Here is a 22,660-nt window from a genome sequence, read left to right as displayed (position 1 = left end):
TGCTCCGATCAAAAGCTACAAATTTTATTGATTAGAAATCTACTATCCATTAAAGCTACTTGTTTTCTCTCTTATTCCCATTACATGGACCCTATGGTCCAACTGCCTGAGTAATCCAGATTGCCAATACCATCAAAATTCTTGCCTTCTCTAACCTTAACAAAAAAAAAATTTTAAAAATAAAACCCTAGAAAATTATCCCTCAGGAAGAAAATATTTTTGGGCTACATAGGCATGACTTTCAAAGCAACTACTGTATAAATGATAATTTCTCCTATATGCACCCTTAAGGAATTTTGAGTTGGTGAGTAGATGAATTCAAATTAGTAAAGAGAAATATTATCAACATGATACCCATCACCAACAGATTTTTTATCAACATAGTCTCTGAAAGCCAACACAACTGCAGAATTTACATGATAAAAAAACGTAAACACAGAGCTCAAGTAATTTTTTCATTGTCACTAGGTTTCAGCAACAAATGGCTTGCATACTTGCCACCAAAGTTCTCAAAATATTAACACAAACATACATACAAAGGGATATTTTGTTTCATTGGGCTCTTCCAACAGAGTTTCAATAGATTGCTGCTGCAAACCTACAGTTCAATGAGCTGGGTGAGGAAAAGTGCTGGCTGTGCGGTGTGCATGGAAAGCACAGGCACAATGCACAGACATTAAGTTCAAGCAGCCGCTCATGATAAGTGAATGCCTTCCTGAGCAAGTGTGGAGAGCAGGAAATGAATCGCACACTGCTTGAACAGCAGGGGGGGTGAGTGCTGTGCACTGGCTGATGTTGAGAGTCTTAAGCCCTTCCTCATCATTCATTCCTTTCATCGATTCCCAAATTGAAGTCTTGTTCTTCACTCTGCTGTGGGCCAAAGAGTACATTGCTCTGTCCGTGATGTTCTGACAGTAGTACAGGCCAAGGGATCTCAGATGAATACATTCGTTTGCAAGAGCAATGACACTATCATCTGCGTTACAAGTATGAACAAGTTAAAATTTTTACAATCATAACAAGCCAAACAAACAAACTTCCAATGAGGTAGTCAGCCCAAAATTACAAAAAGAGAGAGAGAAATAGAGGAAAAACAAAAACAAAAAACAAATGAGGTTGTAACCATTCCAGGCACTCATTGAAGTTAACACAGTATATTGAAGTCTGTAATCTTAGGGCTCTTTCTTCAGTTTATATGGGTTTCCCTTGTTTTAGGACAGTCTGATATTGAACTTCTCACATGAATCATCTTACCCATCCATGCTCTCTTTATCTAGATAAGTATAGGTTACCATTACTATTATTACTATTAACTTAAAAGCATAAAAACTCTTTAAAAATATATATGTTCACACATAAAATGTAATTGTGAGGAAGATTAGCAAAGAGCAGGAAGTACAGATGAGGAAGAAGGATAGAGCATACAGGGACAGTAAGCATCCAAGTATACAGATCACGCAATTAGTTGACCTATTGTAATGGGTTAGCAAAGACATCTGGTAGGTGGAGATGAAATGGACATTGTAAGAGTTCAAAGTGAAGATATCCACCATGTAAGTTTTCGAATACTGACAGACCTAAGATCAAGTGACTTGGTTTACAGGCAGCAGGAGAGAGAGAGAGAGAGAGAGATGGGTGACAACAGATCAGTAATATTGGGGAACATCCTCAAGAATAAAGATCCTATAAGTCCCCGTAGAAATGGTCCCAGCCTGCAGAAGGAACCATGACACAAATTATATGGCTACATCAGGGACTTAAAATTCGGTGAAATTCGAGCAACAGAACCAACTATTATACCCTTAACTCTCCTAGATTACAAAATAATCTTTAACATTAAAAAAGAAAAAAGAAAAAAAAAAAAAGAGGTAGTTACCCCTATATATGCATACCAGTTATAAGGACACAGCCACACAAATCAAGGGTTCTGAGATCGGGGCATCCATACGCCAAACTCATCACTCCCACGTCACTTACATTCTCACACCATCCAAGATTTAACCACTGCAACTGGTTGCAGTGGCGTCCGATAGCCTGCATATCATTTAGGAAGAATTATCTCAACTTCTTATGACATAGATTTAAAAGAACAATTTAGTACTTAGTAACTCATTTATACCTGCAATGCAATGTCAGAAGCAGCTTTGACACATCCACAAAGATTTAAAACTTTTAACTTTCTGCAAAAACCAGCCAGATATGCAAGAGCATGGTCATTGAAGGCTGAACACCCACTGATGTTGAGTTTCGTAATATTAGGACAACCATGAGCCAGGGCATGTAGGGAACGGTCACTAAGCTTGAAGCTTTTGCTGAGGTCCAGGACCTGCAGATCATGACAGCAGTTTGCAATAGCTTCAACAGCATTATCCTCAAGCTGTGGTTTATCTTGGCGCAGTGTCAGACTCTGCAATTTCGTGAACTTTGGAGCAAGAGATAGGACCAAGTCGTTCATGTTCTTGTTGCACCTGAAAAATAGTTCATGACAGCAAGTAGGTAAGGCATTCACAGGAATTCCTAACTACCACATCAAAATATCAGAGCAAAATGTCTTCAAAACATCATTAACATATGCAAATGTACCATTTGGTAAAACAGAAACCGAATGAACTACATATATCGAGTATCTCACTTCAAACAAAGGAAAAGAAAATGAAAATATACGATCAAGTGCATTCATTTGGACATAAACTATATTGAGGTATCAATTATTTAGGGCATCAAAACTTCAAAGACTTCTTCTTTCCTGCTTGACAATCTTGAAACTCAAGAAAAAAGAAATTGTATAGGGCCCCAAACAACAAATTAATTAGGATCTAAAGAAAGTATCAATGAAGATTCTTCACATACTACTGCCTTCCACACACACGTTCACATCTGAACACATGGATGTGGGACATGAAGGCTATCCACGGAAGGCAAAATGTAATTGATTCTACATGTGCCTACATCATCCCAAATAACAGCAATAAAGAAAAAGAGAGAAGAGAAGTTATGACAATAGAATAATTTACTTTGTTCATACATGTAATCTTTCCGAATACAATAGGTTACTACTCAAAATGCACATAAATCCCCAGGATTATTTTAGGACTAAAAAAACAAACGATAAGCCCCGAGGTTTCCACCTCATTCATGATAGCCCCTCATTAAAAACCAGCAGAAACATAAAGTATCAAATCAATTTAAATAGATGCGTAATCATATTCATGCCTCGATAAAGCAGAAACCACAACCTACTCTATGGGGTCGTATAGAAGAATATCTTAAGAGCAAAAGGAAACCTAGAAAACTAGCTTTATTCTTTTATGGGGCATAAATAATAAAATGACCTCAAAGGTGGTGCAGGCTCAAGAGAGAATGACAGGAGGATTGTCCACTAATGTATTGAATTTAAGACAAAAAGCCCTAATTTCCCCTCGTATCATAAGATACCTAAAGAGATTACAAACAACCACATAACATTGTCATAATATGACCCAAAATTAATAATGAACAAAATAAAGCAAAGTGCAAGCTGTAAGAGTTTACAACCACAGAGCTAATGAATCCACAACAGAACTGCGCAGCACTGAGTTCTTATAGGTAAGAAATCCTTCTCTATTCCCTTCCCCTTTTCAGGGCAACGGGTTAAATCCATAAAGAATTAAAAGATGAAATATAAAAGTTGGATTCAAGCAAGGGAAACGCCCACTCATATACTACCAATGAAAAATTAATAGAAAAAAGCCAGTGCAACCAACTGCAATTATTCAAATTTCTTCTAATTGAAGGACAAAAAATTAAACCATACAACTCACAGTCCACAAATGGATACAAAACCCAGGAAAACATAACACCGCAAACACTTAAGGGAGAGATGGTGAAAATAAGCCAGCGAAAATATATACCATGAGAGAGAGAGATGGGTAAGGCCCAAGCAAATAGCATCTCTCCACCCACGACACACTCCAGACACCACGATCACCGTCTGATCGTCAACAAGCGAAACGATTTGCAACAAGAGCTCCATAGGAATATCCTTCCACTCAGTGATGACACCACCTTCCATTTTCGCTCCCCCTTTTCCAATCCCACTTCCACCAAACATCATAAGCTTCTCAAAGCACAAGTTCAAGTCCTCCGTCTTCAAGTTGTCTTTACCCACCATTTTACTCTCAGCCTGAGCGCACCTTTCACTTCCTTTATATAGATAACAACAAAATTCCTCGGTTCTGTCACCAAATAAAGAGGAGGAAATGGATAAGCATCTACAAATTCCAAGACCTTGAACTCAGAGACAAAAAAACGTGTAGTAAACTGACATACGAATAAATTGGGAAAAACAACAGACCCATGTATCACCACCATAAGAGATTGGCAGAGGTGTAAATCGCAGAGTAAATTTCACCCCAAAAAAAAAAATTGGATGAATAATTTCACAGTTACAATCAAAACCCAGGAATTTAATAACTAGCCTTTATACTTTTTCACATGTACGTGCTCGAGTTATTCACAGGCAAGTACATGGTGATCAATAAAACTGGTATTGGCCACAGCAGGGAAATTCAATGACAAACAGAGCTGAAATTTTTTTTTTTTAAAAAAAAAAACCCAAATAACCCTCTTTTCTGTAAAAACAGAAACACCCATTTCGAGAACCTGAAAATAAACTGGGTATTGGCCCGAGGAAGCTCAAGTTCTAACGATAAATGATCGCTAAAACGTAAAAATAAAAAAATAAAAAAAAGAGACTACTTTTTAGTCCAAAACCAAAACCTTCTGGTCAAAACCTCTGAATTCCTACAAGAAATCTTTAGGAGGAAAAGAATAATTAGATACCTCTTCAAGACCCATTCATTAAAGATTAAAATTTGACAAACCAGTTGATGATATGAACGAAAAAAAAATCAGCAACAAACAAATAATCTGCCAAAGAAAAGTTAGGGTTTTGATTATATACCTTTGCAAGGAGACTAGGTTAGCGAAAGCTTATAGCTTTGATCAGTTTTGCTCGTTTTGTTCTACAATGAGAGGAGCGGCTCCCTATGACTTTGTATGTACCTGTAAACCATTCTTATATTTTGATTTTTATAACACTTAAGACCGAGGCAAAAGAGAAACAAAAAGGAGGGAGAAGAGTACGGTGGTGGTCGATTAGCGACGCGTAGGCCACCACGTGGCACTTGCTTTGTTGGCCGTGGGATCTGATGGGATGGCGTGGGTCCCAAGGAAAGTGGTCTTGACTTGATCAGAATTTGATTGGAAAACGCAAAAGAAAAGAAGCCAAAGAGGAAAAACAAAGGGAAATGCAATAGTGGAAGATGTGCGTACGAGATTGACGGAGGAAGAGAATAGAGGGCGAGCGAAGGGATTGGCCGTGTGTCGAATGTTCCATTTGTGCAAAACCGAAGCCGCGTTCAAAAGCAATCCGACGAAAAACATCCCGAGATGCCTTGTCTTTAGGTTTGCCATTACCGGCTTTGCTTTTTATTGTTACCTGCACAGTAAACTCCGTTTGGAATTTTCTTTTTTAATTTTTTTTCTCCAAAATATATATATATATATTGGAGAAAATAAAAAAAACTATAAAAACTTGTTGTCAAAGATAAATTTTGTTTATCAGCAACAGTTGTGTACAGCTTCTACTTGAATAAAAATCATTGACCAAGTATAATTTGATTATAATAATTTCAATAACCATTGACCATGTATTTCTTTTTTCTTTTCTCCTTGGCAATAGTTAAAGATTCCAATTTTTTTTATTTTCATAAATGCATTCTTCGCAAAATATTTATTTCGCATGATATTATTATATTGTCATAAAGAAGACATCTATCTATATATATATATATATATATGTATTTATATGATATTATTAAATGTAATTATTGTTGTGCCTTCAGGAAAATACATCACGACAACTCAACCTTGCGTGTTAATGTTAATGTCCCTTTAATTTGCTTTTCTTGTCATTGATGCTTAAACCGAACATTTGGATTTGTTTAGAATTGTCCATCTTTAGGCACCTTATATTTGGTTAACGGGAATGTTAGATGTTGTTCCGTTTGTTTGTTTGTTATTTTTTTGGTCTTAGGTAAGTATTATTTTTTAAATTTTACATAATTTTTAGAAAATAATATTAACCGTTCACCTAAAATCAGGAGAACACCTTTTGGTTAAATAAAAAGGAAAATACTAGGTATTCTCTTAGTGTTTTCTGGTGTTTTCTTGGTTGTAAGTGAATATTATTTTATAAAAATTGGGTGAGAGGAATAAGAGACAGTTTCTTTTTTGCTTTTTTAGAAAATAATATTTATCTAGGATCAGAAAAACACTCGGCATTCTCCTTAAAAAAATCAGAATTTAATCATTAATTAATATGTTAATAGATATTAATTATCTAAGCAGTTGGATATAATGAATGTTAAATTCACAATTTTAAAGAAATTGTAGTTGTCATCATTAATAATCATGTAGATAAGAACAGAAAGAAAAGAATGTGACAATAAGTCAACATATATTTGATTGTACAAAAGCTTTAAATTGCAATTGAAATTTGTCTTTTTGGTTTAAATGACACACTGAATTTGAAACGATGATGTTTAATTGTTTATCATTTATGAAAGCCATGATTGCAGGCAGTGTCTATTGTTGTATGGTGATATTTTTGATGCTCAGGAATATGTATTAAACGTCTGATCTTATCTTATCCTCACTTTTCTCTTTATCAAATCTTTCTTAACAAAAAAGAATATCACAAATAATCATAGATGCATCTCAGCCGCTAATTTACTGACTCATGCTTCACTACATCACGTCCACAATCATATCGTAGAAAAAGAAAGAAAAACAAATCACAGCAAATTATTTACTAGAGGTCCACAATCAGTAGATGGCTTCCACAATGAGTTTGTAGTGGGGAGCATATATAGTTTCCTTTCGGCTTTCCACTATATTATTATAATTTATTATAGCTTTTTTTTTTTCTTTTTCTTTTTTATTAAACCAAATTAAAATTAGGAAAAAATATAAAAAAGCTCTCCAAATTACTAGCCGTTTTCAATTTAGCCCCCTAATATTTTAAAAGTGATAAAGTAGTCTCCCAAACTATCAAACTATTGTATTTTGGTCACTCTGTTAGTCAAAATTGTCAATTTGGATGGAAACTACAAAATGATATCGTTTTGTTGGGAGGCTACTTTATCACTTTTTGAACATTAGGGGGCTAAAATAAAAACGGCTGGTAGTTTGAGAGGTTTTTTTATATTTTTTTCCAAATTTTTTTTTTTTTATAAAAGGGCATTGTAGTAACTTATCCCTAACAAAACGACGTCGTTTTACAGTTTTCGTCCAAACTAACGGTTTTGACTAACGGAGTGGTCAAAATGCAATAATTTGGTAATTTGAGAGGCTATTTTATCATTTTTAAAATATTAAGAAACTAAATTGAAAACGACTGATAGTTTAAGAAGTTTTTTTATATTTTTCCCTCAAAATTACCATCTCCTCCAAGTTCCTCATGAATTGTGCCCTGTTTTTCGTCTGGATACGTTCTGTTGATGATCCAAGAGAAGTTGCATGATTTGATGTGATGAAAGTAACCTGAAATTCCTGAATTTGTTCTGTTACACAATAATTGATCATGAGAAGCTTATCCCCTTGGGCGTGTCTATGGCCTATATCTGATCCTTTTAGGCACTCACACTAGTAACTTTGTCGGCTATCGTGTCATTTCCATATTATCTTTGCTTTGCGTACGCATGTTTCTTATATATAAGATGACAGTTATTTGCTTAATAAGTGACAGTTAAATTAGTCTTAATTGTTCTTGTGGGCCCTGTTGCCTGTCACCAGTTTACCAAATTATGTAAACTATCCAAGCCTACACTCCTCCCCCTTTGTGAAGGTGACGTGCCTGATAATTCATAGGTAGGACTTTATCCCCAAAGTTGATGCAACTTGGGATGGATTACTATTACACCTTTGAGGGATAAAATTGGCTTAAAAGTCATACTTTTATTGCATCTAATGGTGGGTGTACATGATACTGCGTTGTTCATCTAAAATTTTAGGAGAAAGTACTTTGCATTTTATTATTCAAAGTTTAAAAAGTGACATTTGACTTCCATAAACTACCAAATTGTGACAAGTTAGCCCCTCCATTAAGTTTTTCCATCTTTTTTGGACCCACACTCCCAAAACTGCTCCCAAGGGGTAAGGTGTTTTAGTCCTCCTAACCTTAATTTGACTGGCTTTAGGGTAAGCGGGATTATTGAATTATTACAAAATAACTAACTCTTAAAAATTAAATACTACAAACTAATAAAACTGAAATAAAATTGCATGGCCTAATAAACTCATTATTCTCCCCTGTTTTACCCAATACAAACATAAACAGAAACACAGAAAGAAAGCAACATAACATTGCAAGCATTCATGTTTATTACAATGATAACACACAGCTTCATTATTCTGTACGCTTCCAATGTGGTTTTTTAGAGTCATATGGACATAGTTTTCAAGCTAAGAAGAACCTTTCCAACAAGTTTCCAAAGAAGAAGCTTGTTTTGGCCTCAGTTGCCTTTGCACTTACTGGGACCTTCTTCACATTAAGCTTGATTCTGTGTCCGATTTCTTTGCGAAGTACTTCAATAGTCTTCATATCCACTGGTTTCCCCGAAGCATCTCTAACGTAGAAAACGTTCACTGCTTGCTCCCCAACTGTTGTCACACCCGCTCGGATGACTGACAACCCATTCTCTCGCAAAATCCTTGTTACTTCCGATAGTAACCCTACTCTATCCTTTGCACACAGCTCTAGGCTTAGACCCTGCATCCATGGTCATCGGTATCTATTATCTAAAGCTGGCAAGAGATTATGTGTTTCTTGTATTTGATTTGATAACATTTATGAAAGAAACAATAATATGGATCCAATGAACAAGATCAGAGTGATTGTTCTATTATTAATTTGCTAGTACTGTTAAAAAAAAAAAAAAAGGCCCTTATGTTGCATTTAAGCCCTTTTCCTAAATAAGCTGAATGTTCAAAATCCTCTTCATATACTTTCTTTGTTGAGTAACTGCAATGATTTACTGGGGGTAAATTATTAAGCTTCAATATAAAAGCAGGAGGGTTACATTGAATTTTTAGGCACTTCTTCAGAATATTGCATCCACATAACTAGGATCCCATAGGTTAAAAATTAAGGAAAAAGGAATAAAAACTAGAAAAAAAAAAAAAAAACTGAGCAAAAACATATTCCTGACATCATAGACTACAGATGTACTGTTACAAAAAAATAGCAACTTTTTCAATGATCTTGAGATATATCTTTGTAAGTTCATATTACTGTTATCTTTCTTATATGTGTCCTGAAAGCAGCTCTATCTGGACTTCATGTTTCAGACAGCTTTCTGATTAAAAAAATCTTAGTCTAGACTTCTGTGTTTTTTACAGTTTGGTCAATTCTGCACTTATGCTTTTCCAGAAATAGAACATTCTGGTAATTTAGTTGAGAACATAGATTAAAATCATTTTACGATCTTTTATTGCGGTTCAGTGGAAAACACATGTATAAGCACGGTTTCACTGTTTATAACCAATCTCGTGTTAATATTTCACTTTACCAGGAAACGATTTCTATAAATAACAAGTGGATTAGGATGGTGTCTAAAACATCTCTCTCAATAATTTTTATTGTTGTGCAAAAGGTCGCGAATCTCTCACACAATCAATCAAGCGGAACAAACGTGATATAATGTTTAAAGAAAAATAAACAACAATAACAACAAGAACATAAGATTTACGTGGTTCGGCAACTTGCCTACATCCACGGTGCAACAGTAGAGAGATTTCACTTTCAAAAGGGGAGACACAAAAGAGTATTAAAATACTCACAAACCCAAATCCCCAAATACACCCAATTTCTTCCTCACACTCAAAACAATACTGGTTCTTCCTAATTTCTGTAGAGCAATACAAATTTTTCAATCTCTTACAGGAAAGACCAGCACACTCTCTCGACTCCTTCCTTGCAGTAAAACCAATGGATATTTATAACCATATTGTACAAGAAGTCAAAAACAATGGCTTGCTCCTTTTGTTGACAAATGAAGAAATGATGAAGGAGATAATGTAGTTGCTTCTTTTGTTGACAAAAGGAATTCTAAAGAGTTAATGCAAACTTTTCAACAATTTGACTTCATTGTTGGAGAAGGCTTCATACGGTGTAATTGGAGAAGAAGAGCATGACAAGTTTGACCAAGAGACAAAGTCTTTCCTTTTTGTCTACTATGAGCCAATTTTTCAACAATTCTCCACCTTGGCGAATATTCTCTACTTCACTGTTGCACTCCCAATTTGCTTCAAATCTTCACGATATTGGCTAAGCTCAAACAATGTTTGAACTTAGCTCCAGTAACCACTTTGGTTAGCATATCTGCAGGATTATCTGCAGTTCCAATCTTTTGAAGAAGAATGTCTCCTTCTTCCATAATTTCACGAACAAAATGGAAACGGACATCGATGTGTTTTGTTCGAGCATGATGAACTTGGTTCTTCGCCAAATGAATAGCACTCTGACTATCACACAAAACTTTCACATGCTTCTGAAAACTACCCAAGTCCTCAATCAAACCATGTAACCAAATTGCCTCCTTTATGGCATCAGCAACTGCCATATATTCAGCTTCAGTAGTCGACAAAGCAACTGTAGTTTGCAAAGTTGACCTCCAGCTAACTGGTCCTCCTGCTAGTGTAAAGACATAACCTGTTGTAGATCGTCTTTTATCCAAATCACCAGCATAGTCCGAATCCACATAACCAACTAAAATTTTATCAAGTCCATTCTGAACTCGTTCAAACTTCAAACCAACATCTATAGTACCCAGAATATACCGTAGAATCCACTTCGCTGCTTGCCAGTGCCCTTTTCCTGGATCATGCATATATCTGCTCACCATACTGACTGCTTGCGAAATGTCAGGCCTCGTACACACCATAGCATACATCAAGCTACCCACCAAATTTGCATATGGAACATGAGTCATGTGATCATGTTCCTCATCTGTACTCGGAGACATAGCGGCGCTAAGCTTGAAGTGTGGCGCCAATGGAGTAGTTGTAGGTTTGGTATTATCATCCATACCAAAACGCTTCAAAACCTTCTTCAAGTATTGTTTTTGAGTTAGGCAAACAATACCTTTCAACCTCTCTCGAGTAATCTCCATACCAAGAATCTTCTTGGCTTCTCCAAGGTCTTTCATTTCAAACTCATTTTTCAACTGAGCCTTCAACCTATCAATCTCCACAATACTTTTACATGCAATTAACATATCATCAACATATAAAAGTAAATAAATGAAAGTACCGTCTTGTAGCTTGCGAAAATACACACAGTGATCAAATTGGCTTCTTGTGTACTTTTGACCCATCATAAACTGATCAAATCGCTTATACCACTGTCTAGGAGATTGCTTCAAACCATACAGCGATCTGTTCAGTTTGCAGACCAAATTTTCCTTACCAACAACTTTGAACCCATCTGGCTGAGTCATATAAATATCTTCTTCTAGGTCCCCATGCAAGAAAGCAGTTTTCACATCTAGCTGCACTAGCTCAAGATCAAACTGAGCAACCAAAGCCAATAAAACACGTATGGAAGAGTGTTTAACAACTGGAGAAAACACCTCGTTATAGTCAATACCTTCCTTCTGAGCGTAACCCTTGGCTACCAATCTGGCTTTGAAACGAATGCCATCTTGCTCTGTAGAACCCTCCTTCTTGGTGTATACCCACTTGCACCCAATTGCCTTCTTTCCTTTTGGTAGTTGAACCACCTCCCAAGTTTGATTCTTGTAAAGAGACTGCATCTCCTCACTCATGGCTTCCTTCCACCTAGCTTTCTCTGAGTTGCCAATTGCCTCTTTGTAGGTTAAAGGAATATCATCTTCGGTAATTGGTAGTGCATAAGCTACTGTGTCAGTATACCGAGCTGGCTTCCTTATTTCTCGCCTTGGTCTACTGACTGCAATAGAGTCTGGTTGCTCTAGAGACCTTTGGGTTGGGATCTCTTCTTCAAATTCATTTGAAATCTCCTCTTCGGTCTCAAGTGGGAAGTTTATCTGTTCAGGTTGCACAGATACTTTTGGAACCTCAAGCTCCACCTGCTGCGTAGTGTTTCCTGTAGAATGATCAGATTCTTCAATTTGAGAATTCTCCACCTTGCATTTTCTGACCATTTCATCTTCATTGAAAGTTACATCTCGGCTAAGAATAACTTTCTTCAACTCGGGACACCAGAGTCTGTATCCCTTCACACCTGTGCTAAATCCCAAGAATACAGCTTTCTTGGCTCGCGGATCCAACTTGCTATCTTTGACATGGAAATATGCTGGGCAACCAAAAACATGCAATTTATTATAATCATTAGCCGGTTTACCTGACCACACTTCAGTAGGAGTTTTTCCATCAATTGCAGCAGCTGGCAACCTATTTATAAGGTGACATGCATAATTCACAGCCTCAGCCCAAAAACTCTTGCCCAATCCGGCATTGGACAACATACATCGTACCTTCTCCAGAATAGTACGGTTCATGCGTTCTGCCACCCCATTCTGTTGCGGAGTCCTACTGACCGTGAAGTGTCTGACAATCCCTTCATCCTGGCATATCTTCAAAAAAGGATCCGATGTGTACTCACCGCCATTATCTGACCTCAGTCTTTTAATTTTTCTGCCAGTTTGAGTTTCGATCATTTTCTTCCATGTCAAGAAAATTCCCAAGACTTCATCTTTATGCTTCATGCTGTACACCCAAATTTTCCTAGAAAAATCATCAACAAAGGTAACAAAATAATGTTTACCTCCCAATGATGGAACCTTCGTAGGTCCCCATACATCTGTGTGAACATAATCAAGAGTCCCTTTTGTGTTGTGAATTGCTGTGCCAAACTTGACTCTTGTCTGCTTGCCCAGAATGCAATGTTCACAGAATCCAAATTTGCCTGTTGTGGCACCATCCAACAGACCTTGCTTTGCTAACCCTTGCAAAGCCTTCTCACCTGCATGACCCAATTTCATATGCCATAATTTATTTCTATCAGGGATTACCTTTTTAGAGTTGTCAGAAATTGTGGCAGCTGCTCCTATAATGGTAGTCCCTTGCAGATGATACAAATTATTTTGTCGAGCAGCTTTCATCACCACTAGTGCACCAGAAATCACTTTCATGATTCCATTCTCCATAGTGATTTTGTAGCCTCTCGAATCAAGAGCACCCAAAGAAATCAGATTTTTCTTCATGTCCGGTACATACCGAACTTCTTTCAAAACTCTAGCTGTTCCATCATGCAACTTCAACCGGATTCTTCCTATCCCTTTCGTCTTACAGGCGACGTCATTTCCCATAAGAACTACTCCACCATCAATCAAATCCAAACTAGAAAACCATTCCTTGTTTGGACAAATATGAAAGGTACAAGCTGAATCCATTATCCACCCTTCTGAATGGCAATCAAAAGATGCTCCAGCCAAAGCAACATCTGAATCTGAATCTTCAATTTTCGTGCTCACCACATTAGCTTTATGCTCCTTGCCCTTAGCTTGTATTCTAGGACAATCCTTCTTCCAGTGACCTTTCTGACGACAAAACGCACATTCATCCTTCGCAAGAAATTTCCTGTCTGATGAAGTGCCTCTTTTCCTTGAAGCAGAACGGTTCCTACCCAAGGGTTTCTTACTTTCAGATCTGCCTCTTACTGTCAAGGCCCCTGACGTTCCACTGTGTGCCTGCTTATCCTTCCTTCGATACTCATCGTTCGTTAGTGCATTAGATACATCATCAAATTTAAGCGTATCTTTACCATACATTAAAGTAGTAGCAAGATGTTCATATGTATCCGGAAGCGAATTAATCAACACCACAGCTTTATCTTCATCATCAATTTTAACATCTAAATTTTGCAAATCAGCAAGTATTTTATTGAGATTATTCAAATGCTCTGGCATAGAAGTACCTTCAACATACCTGAAGCCGAAAAACTTCCTCTTCAAATAGAGCTTATTTTCGATGCCCTTGGTCATATACTTGTCCTCCAGCTTGTTCCACAACTCCTTTGCCATAGATTCCTTCATAACAAAATACTTCTGATCCTTTGCAAGACAGAGCCTGATTGTTCCACAAGCTTGACGATTAAGCTTTTTCCAATCTGCTTCTGACATCTCCTCTGGCTTGTCCTCCAGAGTCACATCAAGTTCTTGTTGCGCCAAGACATCCATAACTTCGCATTGCCACATGCCGAAGTTATTTCGTCCATCAAACTTTTCAACATCGAATTTTGCATTCGAGACAACAGATCTCACCACAGGTGCAGGTCCACCAGATTTCGAAGTTAATTCCTCCGTCATCGTGGTACTCCAAATTTTTCAATAAAACACTAAATCACCCAAACAATTGCCTAGGTTGAAACCCAAAGCTCTGATACCAATTTGTTGTGCAAAAGGTCGCGAATCTCTCACACAATCAATCAAGCGGAACAAACGTGATATAATGTTTAAAGAAAAATAAACAACAATAACAACAAGAACACAAGATTTACGTGGTTCGGCAACTTGCCTACATCCACGGTGCAACAGTAGAGAGATTTCACTTTCAAAAGGGGAGACACAAAAGAGTATTAAAACACTCACAAACCCAAATCCCCAAATACACCCAATTTCTTCCTCACACTCAAAACAATACTGGTTCTTCCTAATTTCTGTAGAGCAATACAAATTTTTCAATCTCTTACAGAAAAAACCAGCACACTCTCTCGACTCCTTCCTTGCAGTAAAACCAATGGATATTTATAACCATATTGTACAAGAAGTCAAAAACAATGGCTTGCTCCTTTTGTTGACAAATGAAGAAATGATGAAGGAGATAATGTAGTTGCTTCTTTTGTTGACAAAAGGAATTACTAAAGAGTTAATGCAAACTCTTAAATGAAGAGACTTCATTGTTGGAGAAGGCTTCATACGGTGTAATTGGAGAAGAAGAGCATGACAAGTTTGACTAAGAGACAAAGTCTTTTAGTCAAGAGAAGAAGAGCATGACAAGTTTGACTAAGAGACAAAGTCTTTCCTTTTTGTCTACTATGAGCCAATTTTTCAACATTTATGAACTGTAAAATTTCATGGGTGTAGTGGTCTCCTCTCCATTTTTGTAATTCACAAGTCACATGCGCAAAACAGAGTTTGATTGCTGGATATAGATGAAATCACATTGATCATAGGTCTTGATAAGCAATGAACTGAGGCCATAGGTCTATGATGTGACAACTGACTCGAGCAAGAAGAGTAAAAAACACTTGAAATATGAAAAATGTAAGTGCATGATTATCGAACTAATATTATTCCCTTTTTTTTGGCTAACTGCAGAACAATGAAAGAGATCCTATGTTAACCAGAATATGACTTCTATCTGCTCTATGTAAGAAAGAATGGTGAGCACAAAACCTTGGTTTGACTTTTCACATACCTCACTTACTCTTCTTTCAATAGCTGCTTCAAGACATTTGATGACTCTGTCCTCCTCTGCTTCAGTATTGAGTGTGCACCCATCCGCATGACGAATATAATACTCCTACAAATATATGCACGTTAGTCCAGTTACCCTCACCAAACCTCTATGGCATGGAAATATCAGTCGTAAATGTAATCCCTTTCATTTATTTCTTATATCCTTTCCAAAGAGGCAATCTAACTACAATGGCATCAAAATGGGTATTGACTACAAAATGCTCGAGTCACCAAAGAAACTGATAATAAAGTATGTGGAGAAGTCACTTCCTGAACCCTCAAAGTGGACTTGCGCAAAACATAAGGGCAATTATAATGCTACAAAAGGTAAAGATGGATTCCTTATAAAAATATGTCAAATTTGGTGTCTGGATTTTTTGCACGTGAAAGCTACTTTAGTTCAGTTAGAAATTGTACAATTTACACATGGCTAAGTGCATGATTACGTAACGACTTAAGTAAAGTGTTAGCTACATGACATCTGCACCATTACTCTAAAATGACTAGTTAAATTATAATTCAAGCTCTCTAAAATGACTTATAAAGCCCAGTTTCACTAATAAAGATCAATGTGAAACTTAGCATCCATCTACACTTTTGTAATACACCCACACAATGTGGACAATCCTTCCACCCAATATGAGACAAACTTTTTAGAGTGTCACAGTATCCATCAAAGGATTTCAAAAATAATTTATATATATATAGTGAAGAGTGGTATTAAGGTACTGCTTTTTACTCGTGCCACATAATTAGTTCCGATTATGAGCATCTACACTAACCCAGCAGATATATATGACAAGCAACTTGAAGTCATTTGATGTTATAAATAGTGTTTGTTATGACTCTTATGAGCATCTACATTAACCATGCGAAATATTTGTTTTTAATTGCATTTTACTTGAAAATAAATTTGAAATTAACTTTATTCAATTATTCATCAGAAATCAGTATTCGTGTACCTGTGATGCGTAGGGCGCATCTGATGAAACAGTGGCATGGAAAACAACATATTGCATGTCTGTGAGTGTGCACACAATGTCAAACATCAGTTTTGCACGATCTTTGCACCGGACACTGATCACTGAGTACCCTTTTTCCTCACAACGCTCAACTGTAATTTTTGGTTTGAAACTGGGAGGATAATCAACCTCAGTTATCACTCCACCTCCTTCGTAATCCCTATCAGCAAAAAACATCTGATGGAGCCGTCTATCAATATGGGTGAACCCCATGGAGAAACTTGTGCAGCCCACTTCCTTGTCATCCTCACACACGCATAAGATGTTCTTGAGCTGCTCCTCCATAACAGATAATCTGTTTGGGTCATCCACGGCACGGTTTGTAGTATTATCATTGATGTAAGCAACACATGCTATTCGCCTATTGTGTGTCCACACTTCAGCTGCAACAACATTAAAGTGGAGGTTGGCAAGGACAGCAGAGATCTCTGATAAGAGACCAGGGCGGTCCCTGCCAATGAGCTCAATAGTTGTGTGATCTCCAATGGAGTGCACCCCAACTATTTTTCCTGGCCAAGTCTTCACCCCGTTCTTCTTCGTGTGCCCATTTGGTCCTAGAGCCTGTTGTATCAAAAAAAGTTGAAAAATTTGCAATTGATAAGTGACATGAAGATAATATTTCCATTACTCTGTATGGTGTCAACAGAGTACCCATTTTCTTCAGTTCTTTCAGCTCCCAGAGAGGGAAGGACCTTCTCTTCTTGAAGGTAGTATCATCAATGGACTTCCAATCCTAGTGAAATGTTAGTAACCCTTCGTACTATGCTTTGTAAGTGAATGCTCAAATGGGACCCCAAAAGTGGACATTTTCATCAACCACATGATTATTGCAGTTATTCAAATTATGGTGGATGCCAATAATCCACATGACCAAGTGGTTTAATTGCATACCCCTTACTGACTTTTAAGTGAAACATCAAAGCAGATATGAGAGAAGAAAAGTATTACCTTCTCTATGTAGTCGATGGTTTTGTTATCTGTTATCTTGTGTCCTTGTTGATCCGTGACGTGAAATACTGTCCATTAAAAGAGTTTCAACCGTGTCAACTATTGTTCAATATGTATCTGTGCATCCAGGCACGCAGTGAGAGAGACATAAACAGGATGCCTTTCTAGGAACTATTTTTAATCCATATGAATGACTAAGTTGTTGGTAGATTTTCCCAGCCTAAAATGGAAAACACATGGTTTTTCTTTTCTGGAAACAAGTGCATTTAGGTACCAACATGCAGGGCCAGATGCAATATCACTTTTAGCAAGGGTCAAAGTTCCTTATTTTTCTTCTTTGTGTCTGGCCAATTTATACTACAGTCCACAGGCGTAGCCAGATAACCAAATTCTACTGTGCTCATACAATACTAAGGAAGAATAGCCCAAGTATATATCAAGCAAAAATTAATTCATATACATACCATCCATGAACCATCCACCATCAGAGGAGATGTGGGCTTTGGTGATGATGAGGTCAAGATCTGTCAGGATTTGCACAACTTCCAACAGAATTCCTGGTTTGTTAACACTGTCAACCTACACATCACATTCCATAACCTCTACATGATATCTAGGAGATAAGTGCAAAGAAGAAAATCTAGGGATATGATATTGTGCAGATGCTGTATGTTGTGCATGTGGTAAACTAGCTCAGATGATTCTTTTGGCCTTGGGTAATTTGGAGTCCTTTTATTTCACTTTGGTTAAAATTTGCCTCTATAATTTTCAGCTGTAATTAGAAATTCAAATTTTCTAAAACAATTTTTACTCGAGGAAGACATAGGCAAGTTGTTGCAACATAAGTGGGGTTAAGCATGATCCACCTGTCATATGAACTAACTTGGGCTGGAATTTTGTAGATGCGTTTGTGATGCTTAGGTTGACAAATTTCAAACTCAACCTAAAAAGAGGAAATTAAAGTAACTTCATCTTTTTATATTATTTCTATGTGAAAATGGCGAAACTGTAATTAGAAACGTTGAAACCCTTTCTCTCATGCCACATGGAATGAAGCATAACAATTAAATGTATCAGAATTTACCTTGATTAGAGTATAGTCGCGGCAACTAATGTTGTCTACAGACACCCTGCAAGCAGAAAAGAGTTACATCATGGAAACAATTCAATGGCGCCAGCAACTAATGTTGGGGAATTCATCATATGATGTCAATAGGTACTATTGGAATCCATAAAATCAGAAAATAAAACAGGCCGTGACTAGCCAGCTTCTAATTTATTTCATCATGATCATGTTGTTATTGTGATTGGACTACTGAGATTACCTAACATGCTATCTTACTTGAGAACTATTTTTCTTACAAGGGACATAGGAGATAAAAGAGTACCTTGGAGGATTGATTCTGGTGCTCATGTTCTCGTATTCAGGATCAAAGTATGGCCAACAAACTTTTGCCATTGAGTTCAAGCCTTCTGCAATCAAGCTTATGTCTCTTTTCCTATGTCACAGAGGGATTAACACTAGCCTGTTTGCTGGTACGATTCACCAATGTTGCAAGCACTGATTTTCCACCTGTTATTGATCACTTTCTTAGCTAACCCACATGGCATATTAAAATTAGTATAGACCAACATTTTAGAAAGAAACCATGAGGGAGACTCGTATACAAGTCCCCATCATGCCTAAAGTCTAGATCCTGATTTGGGAGAAACAGAAACAAAAAAGAGAGCTTCACTAGAGTTTGGAGATAAGCTAAAATCTTTTCAGCATAGGCTCTTTCATCTATGTATCAGCAGCGGAAACTAACCGAGTCAAACAAGAGTAAGTTAATATATATATTAAGACACCACTTCTGGCCCAAAAGTCTAAGCTAATAAGCTTTGGTCCACTTAAAAATATTAACCATTTTTTTTTTCCTTATATTTTCTCAGTTATACAAAACAAAGAGGAAAAACAAAGATGAAAAAAAGGAGAGAGAGGGTAAACTCTTGGTTTAATTACATGAGTAAGATACTGCATAAAGAAATCTGAATTTTTGTGAAAAAGTTTTTATTGCTTCCTGGGTTGAAAGTTCTTAAAGTGAAAAAGAAGTAAATAGTAAATAGGGTTTAAGTGCGATGGACCACACCATAACATTAAAACCCAGGGAAAAGAAACGTGGAACATGCCAATAGGCAATATGCGTGAATGAGATTGCAAAACTTGGAATTTTTTTTGGGCGAAGAGAAGAAATGGAGGGTTGGGGTTTTTTTGAGGATAAACAATAATGGGTATTCTTTCAACTTTGCTTTACAAATTTGACAAAATAGAAACTGTAACTTGACATGATTGATTGTGGAGATAAGATTTTGTAAAATATTTATAAAAGAAAGATCCTTTTTTTATTTTTTTCTATAAGAATAACATTGAAATCAGACCCATTTGCAACAACAGGTCAATTGTAGGTGAGTGTGACGCAACAAACCGTTGTGTATATAACTAACGACAGAACAGACAGACAGCTTCATAAGGTGACATAAATAAAGCTATTGATTCTAACAATGGTGACCAATCATCACAGGAGGTCAAACCAAAGATCACGACCGTTGATTTCCATCTCATGATTGTAGCCAATCTATTTCAATTCAAGCATCAGTCGGCCATATCATTATCACGGAAGCTCCACCAATTGGAAGAGGTCGTGCTTGCAGTACTGTTGGCGAGGATTTCGGATAGAATATGTGTGTTGATTCTTTGATTACGGTCATGAAATTTTGTTTCTCTACGGAGGTTGAGACTGAAACTCTAAGCAGCTTGCAAAGTGAAAACACAATAAACAACAAAAACATGGAAATTTGATTCCTCTACATTTTCACGCAATTCAAGAGACTCTGACCGGCTGACATCATCGGAGAAAAGAAAAAATAGAAGTGGATTGATTTCTTAAATTCAAAGAAATTAAATTAAATTTCCAATTGAAGCTATTAATAACATGCAGAGATAGAGAAGGAATAAAATGCAGTTTAATAATTATGGTATATTTAATTAGAAGCTCATGCAGAAAAGAAATCCAATCCTAGGAGATACACAGAAAGAAAGCACAGAATTTGGCAGACACGTTGAACAGAGGATCACAGCGGAGAACGAAAGAAAGAAGAGAAGAGAGACAGTTACCTCGGAAATTGAACGCTGTTGGAATCCTCAAACGGAGCATAGAGAGAAGAGAAGAGGTGTGTTCATCAGACAGACAAGAACACCACCAGTTTCTCTCTCTCTCTATCGCTCCTCCAACGCACGCACGCACGCACTACAAACCAGTGCCCGCTCAGTCTCTCTGTCTCTCTAAAAGAAATGGAATCGTACACTTGGGCATGGCGTGGCGGATGTCTTTTAAAATAATTAGCCGTGATTAAAGATTTAAGAGAAGACAAATTGGGGTTTATTTATAAATGAGGAAAATGAAGCGGCGACCAAACACCTCCCTATCAACGTGTGGTGTAGGATAATAGCCTAGTCCCACACTCCTTGGGCGCGTGCTCACACGCCCTATTTCTGACCCCGGGTGCCCGACAACACAAGGATAAGGTTGTCAAAATTTAAAATTGGTGTATTTATTTATTTTTAAAAAAAATGTGTTAATATTGACTTAATAAATGTGATTAAATATATTAACTTTAAATCATGACAATTAAATAAATAAATAAATATTGTTCATTTTATTTCAAATTGAGATAATTCCATTTCTCAAGACATACTAATGCAATAAAGAGTTGTGAACGAAAATGTTGTAAGCGGAGATGGGCTTTTTAAAATTTTAAATTTAAACTAATTAAATTATTTTATTTTAATTAAGTATTTTTAATTTGAAGAAGCATATGTTAGTTTAGATTAAGAATAGATAAACCAATGCAATATTTTTTTAGTAAATTCAATACAAATTTAAAATAGAAATGGAGAATAGATAAGCTAATAATGCCTGTGGCCTTATGTTAGAAGGAGCTTTTGGGACAAAATAAAGATTTCAATGCATAAAAATCTATAAGATAAAGTGATTAGTAAAGATTCTTGATAATTTTATTTTATCATTTTATAAACAATGAATCCTAAAAAGATTCAGTCCACTCTGAATCGTTACATCAAAGTCTTATCTAGACAACGAGACCTCTTTGAACAGTGCTGGTAATCGCGCGTGAGATTGGCCGCTATCAGTTGTATAGCCTGGCACATTGCTGGCAGTGATGGTCTTTTTCGATCTTTTCCACGTAAAGGACGAAAGAAGAGAAATTGTGACTAGTAGTTGACTCTTCGAAAAATTACATTTTAGCCCTATAAAGTTTGAGACAATTTTTAATTTAACCACCAATATTTTAATTTTTGCAATACACCTCCCAAACTTGCAGAAATTTAACTCGACCAATGTTATCTCAAAATTTTCATATTACCCTTAATTTTTTTTTAAGTAAAAAAAAAAAGAAAAAAATTTGGGGATGCAAAAATGGCCAGATGTAGTCGCCCAGAATTTTTTTTTTTAACTTTTTTTTTATAAAAAATTAAAAAAAATTAGGAGCAATATAAAAATTTTGGGATGACACTGGTTTAATTAAAAAAAATTTGCAAGTTTGGAAGGATGCATTGCAAAAATTAAAACATTGGAAGGTCGAATTGAAAATTTCCCCAAACTTTTGGGGGATAAAGTGTACTTTTTCCTAGCTAGACTCTTTGATAATTTTTTTTTACAAGTTCTCGCTAAAATGTAGAAATATAAACAAAAGATACAAGATTAAAGTGGTTTAGTAATTTGCTTAGATCCACACACTAAAGCCATATAAGCTATATCTTATTTTATTAAATGATTGAATACAAAGAATGCTTTCTTATTTATAAAGAGGAGATTAGGAATGAACCTTTTATCTTAACAATGTGGGACTAGAGGAGGACATTTTATATAAGCCAACGGCCAAAACCCTTCCTCACTTAAGCAATGTGGGACAACCCACATATGCTCTCTAACATTCACTCTCAAACTCAAGGTGAACTTGTGAAATTTTGAGTTTGCTTCTTGATTGGCGACGAAGGTCGAGATGGTGGCTAGTTGGAGTCGATGGTGACCGAGGGAGGTGGTTGATGGCGCTGGAATAGAAAGCATTGGCGGCTCTTGAACATGAGCT

General features: G+C 36.5%; 2 protein-coding genes across 4 annotated transcripts; both read right to left on the bottom strand.

Moving 5' to 3' along the window:
• Positions 1 to 357: 357 nt before the first annotated feature.
• On the bottom strand, positions 358 to 5,069 carry LOC132184859 (F-box protein SKP2B-like). Its single transcript, XM_059598639.1, has 5 exons — positions 4,943 to 5,069; positions 3,891 to 4,214; positions 2,120 to 2,468; positions 1,893 to 2,034; positions 358 to 976 (listed from the first exon to the last, which is right to left on the bottom strand). Exons 2-5 carry the CDS (start codon positions 4,148 to 4,150, stop codon positions 606 to 608), a joined length of 1,122 nt encoding a protein of 373 aa, XP_059454622.1. The 5' UTR covers positions 4,151 to 4,214; positions 4,943 to 5,069; the 3' UTR covers positions 358 to 605.
• A 3,233-nt stretch (positions 5,070 to 8,302) lies between these two features.
• On the bottom strand, positions 8,303 to 20,860 carry LOC132183752 (ACT domain-containing protein ACR3). Of its 3 annotated transcripts, XM_059597160.1 has the most exons (8): positions 20,667 to 20,860; positions 18,901 to 19,085; positions 18,597 to 18,642; positions 17,977 to 18,091; positions 17,513 to 17,580; positions 16,505 to 17,125; positions 15,502 to 15,606; positions 8,303 to 8,812 (listed from the first exon to the last, which is right to left on the bottom strand). In XM_059597160.1, the coding sequence occupies exons 2-8, from the start codon at positions 18,969 to 18,971 to the stop codon at positions 8,501 to 8,503; spliced, it is 1,338 nt and encodes a 445-aa protein (XP_059453143.1). In that variant the 5' UTR covers positions 18,972 to 19,085; positions 20,667 to 20,860; the 3' UTR covers positions 8,303 to 8,500. The 3 variants fall into 3 exon arrangements, with proteins under 3 accessions (XP_059453143.1, XP_059453144.1, XP_059453145.1); XM_059597161.1 differs by lacking the exon at positions 20,667 to 20,860 and having other exon boundaries at positions 17,977 to 18,069; positions 18,901 to 18,934; XM_059597162.1 differs by lacking the exon at positions 20,667 to 20,860 and having other exon boundaries at positions 17,977 to 18,083; positions 18,901 to 18,923.
• Between the last annotated feature and the right edge of the window lie 1,800 nt (positions 20,861 to 22,660).

Source organism: Corylus avellana, chromosome ca6 (genome assembly GCF_901000735.1).
Source record: "Corylus avellana chromosome ca6, CavTom2PMs-1.0".
Classification (NCBI taxonomy): Eukaryota; Viridiplantae; Streptophyta; class Magnoliopsida; order Fagales; family Betulaceae; genus Corylus; species Corylus avellana.
The sequence above is the reverse complement of the archived record's forward strand: the minus strand, read 5'-3'. Positions and strand labels throughout refer to the sequence as shown.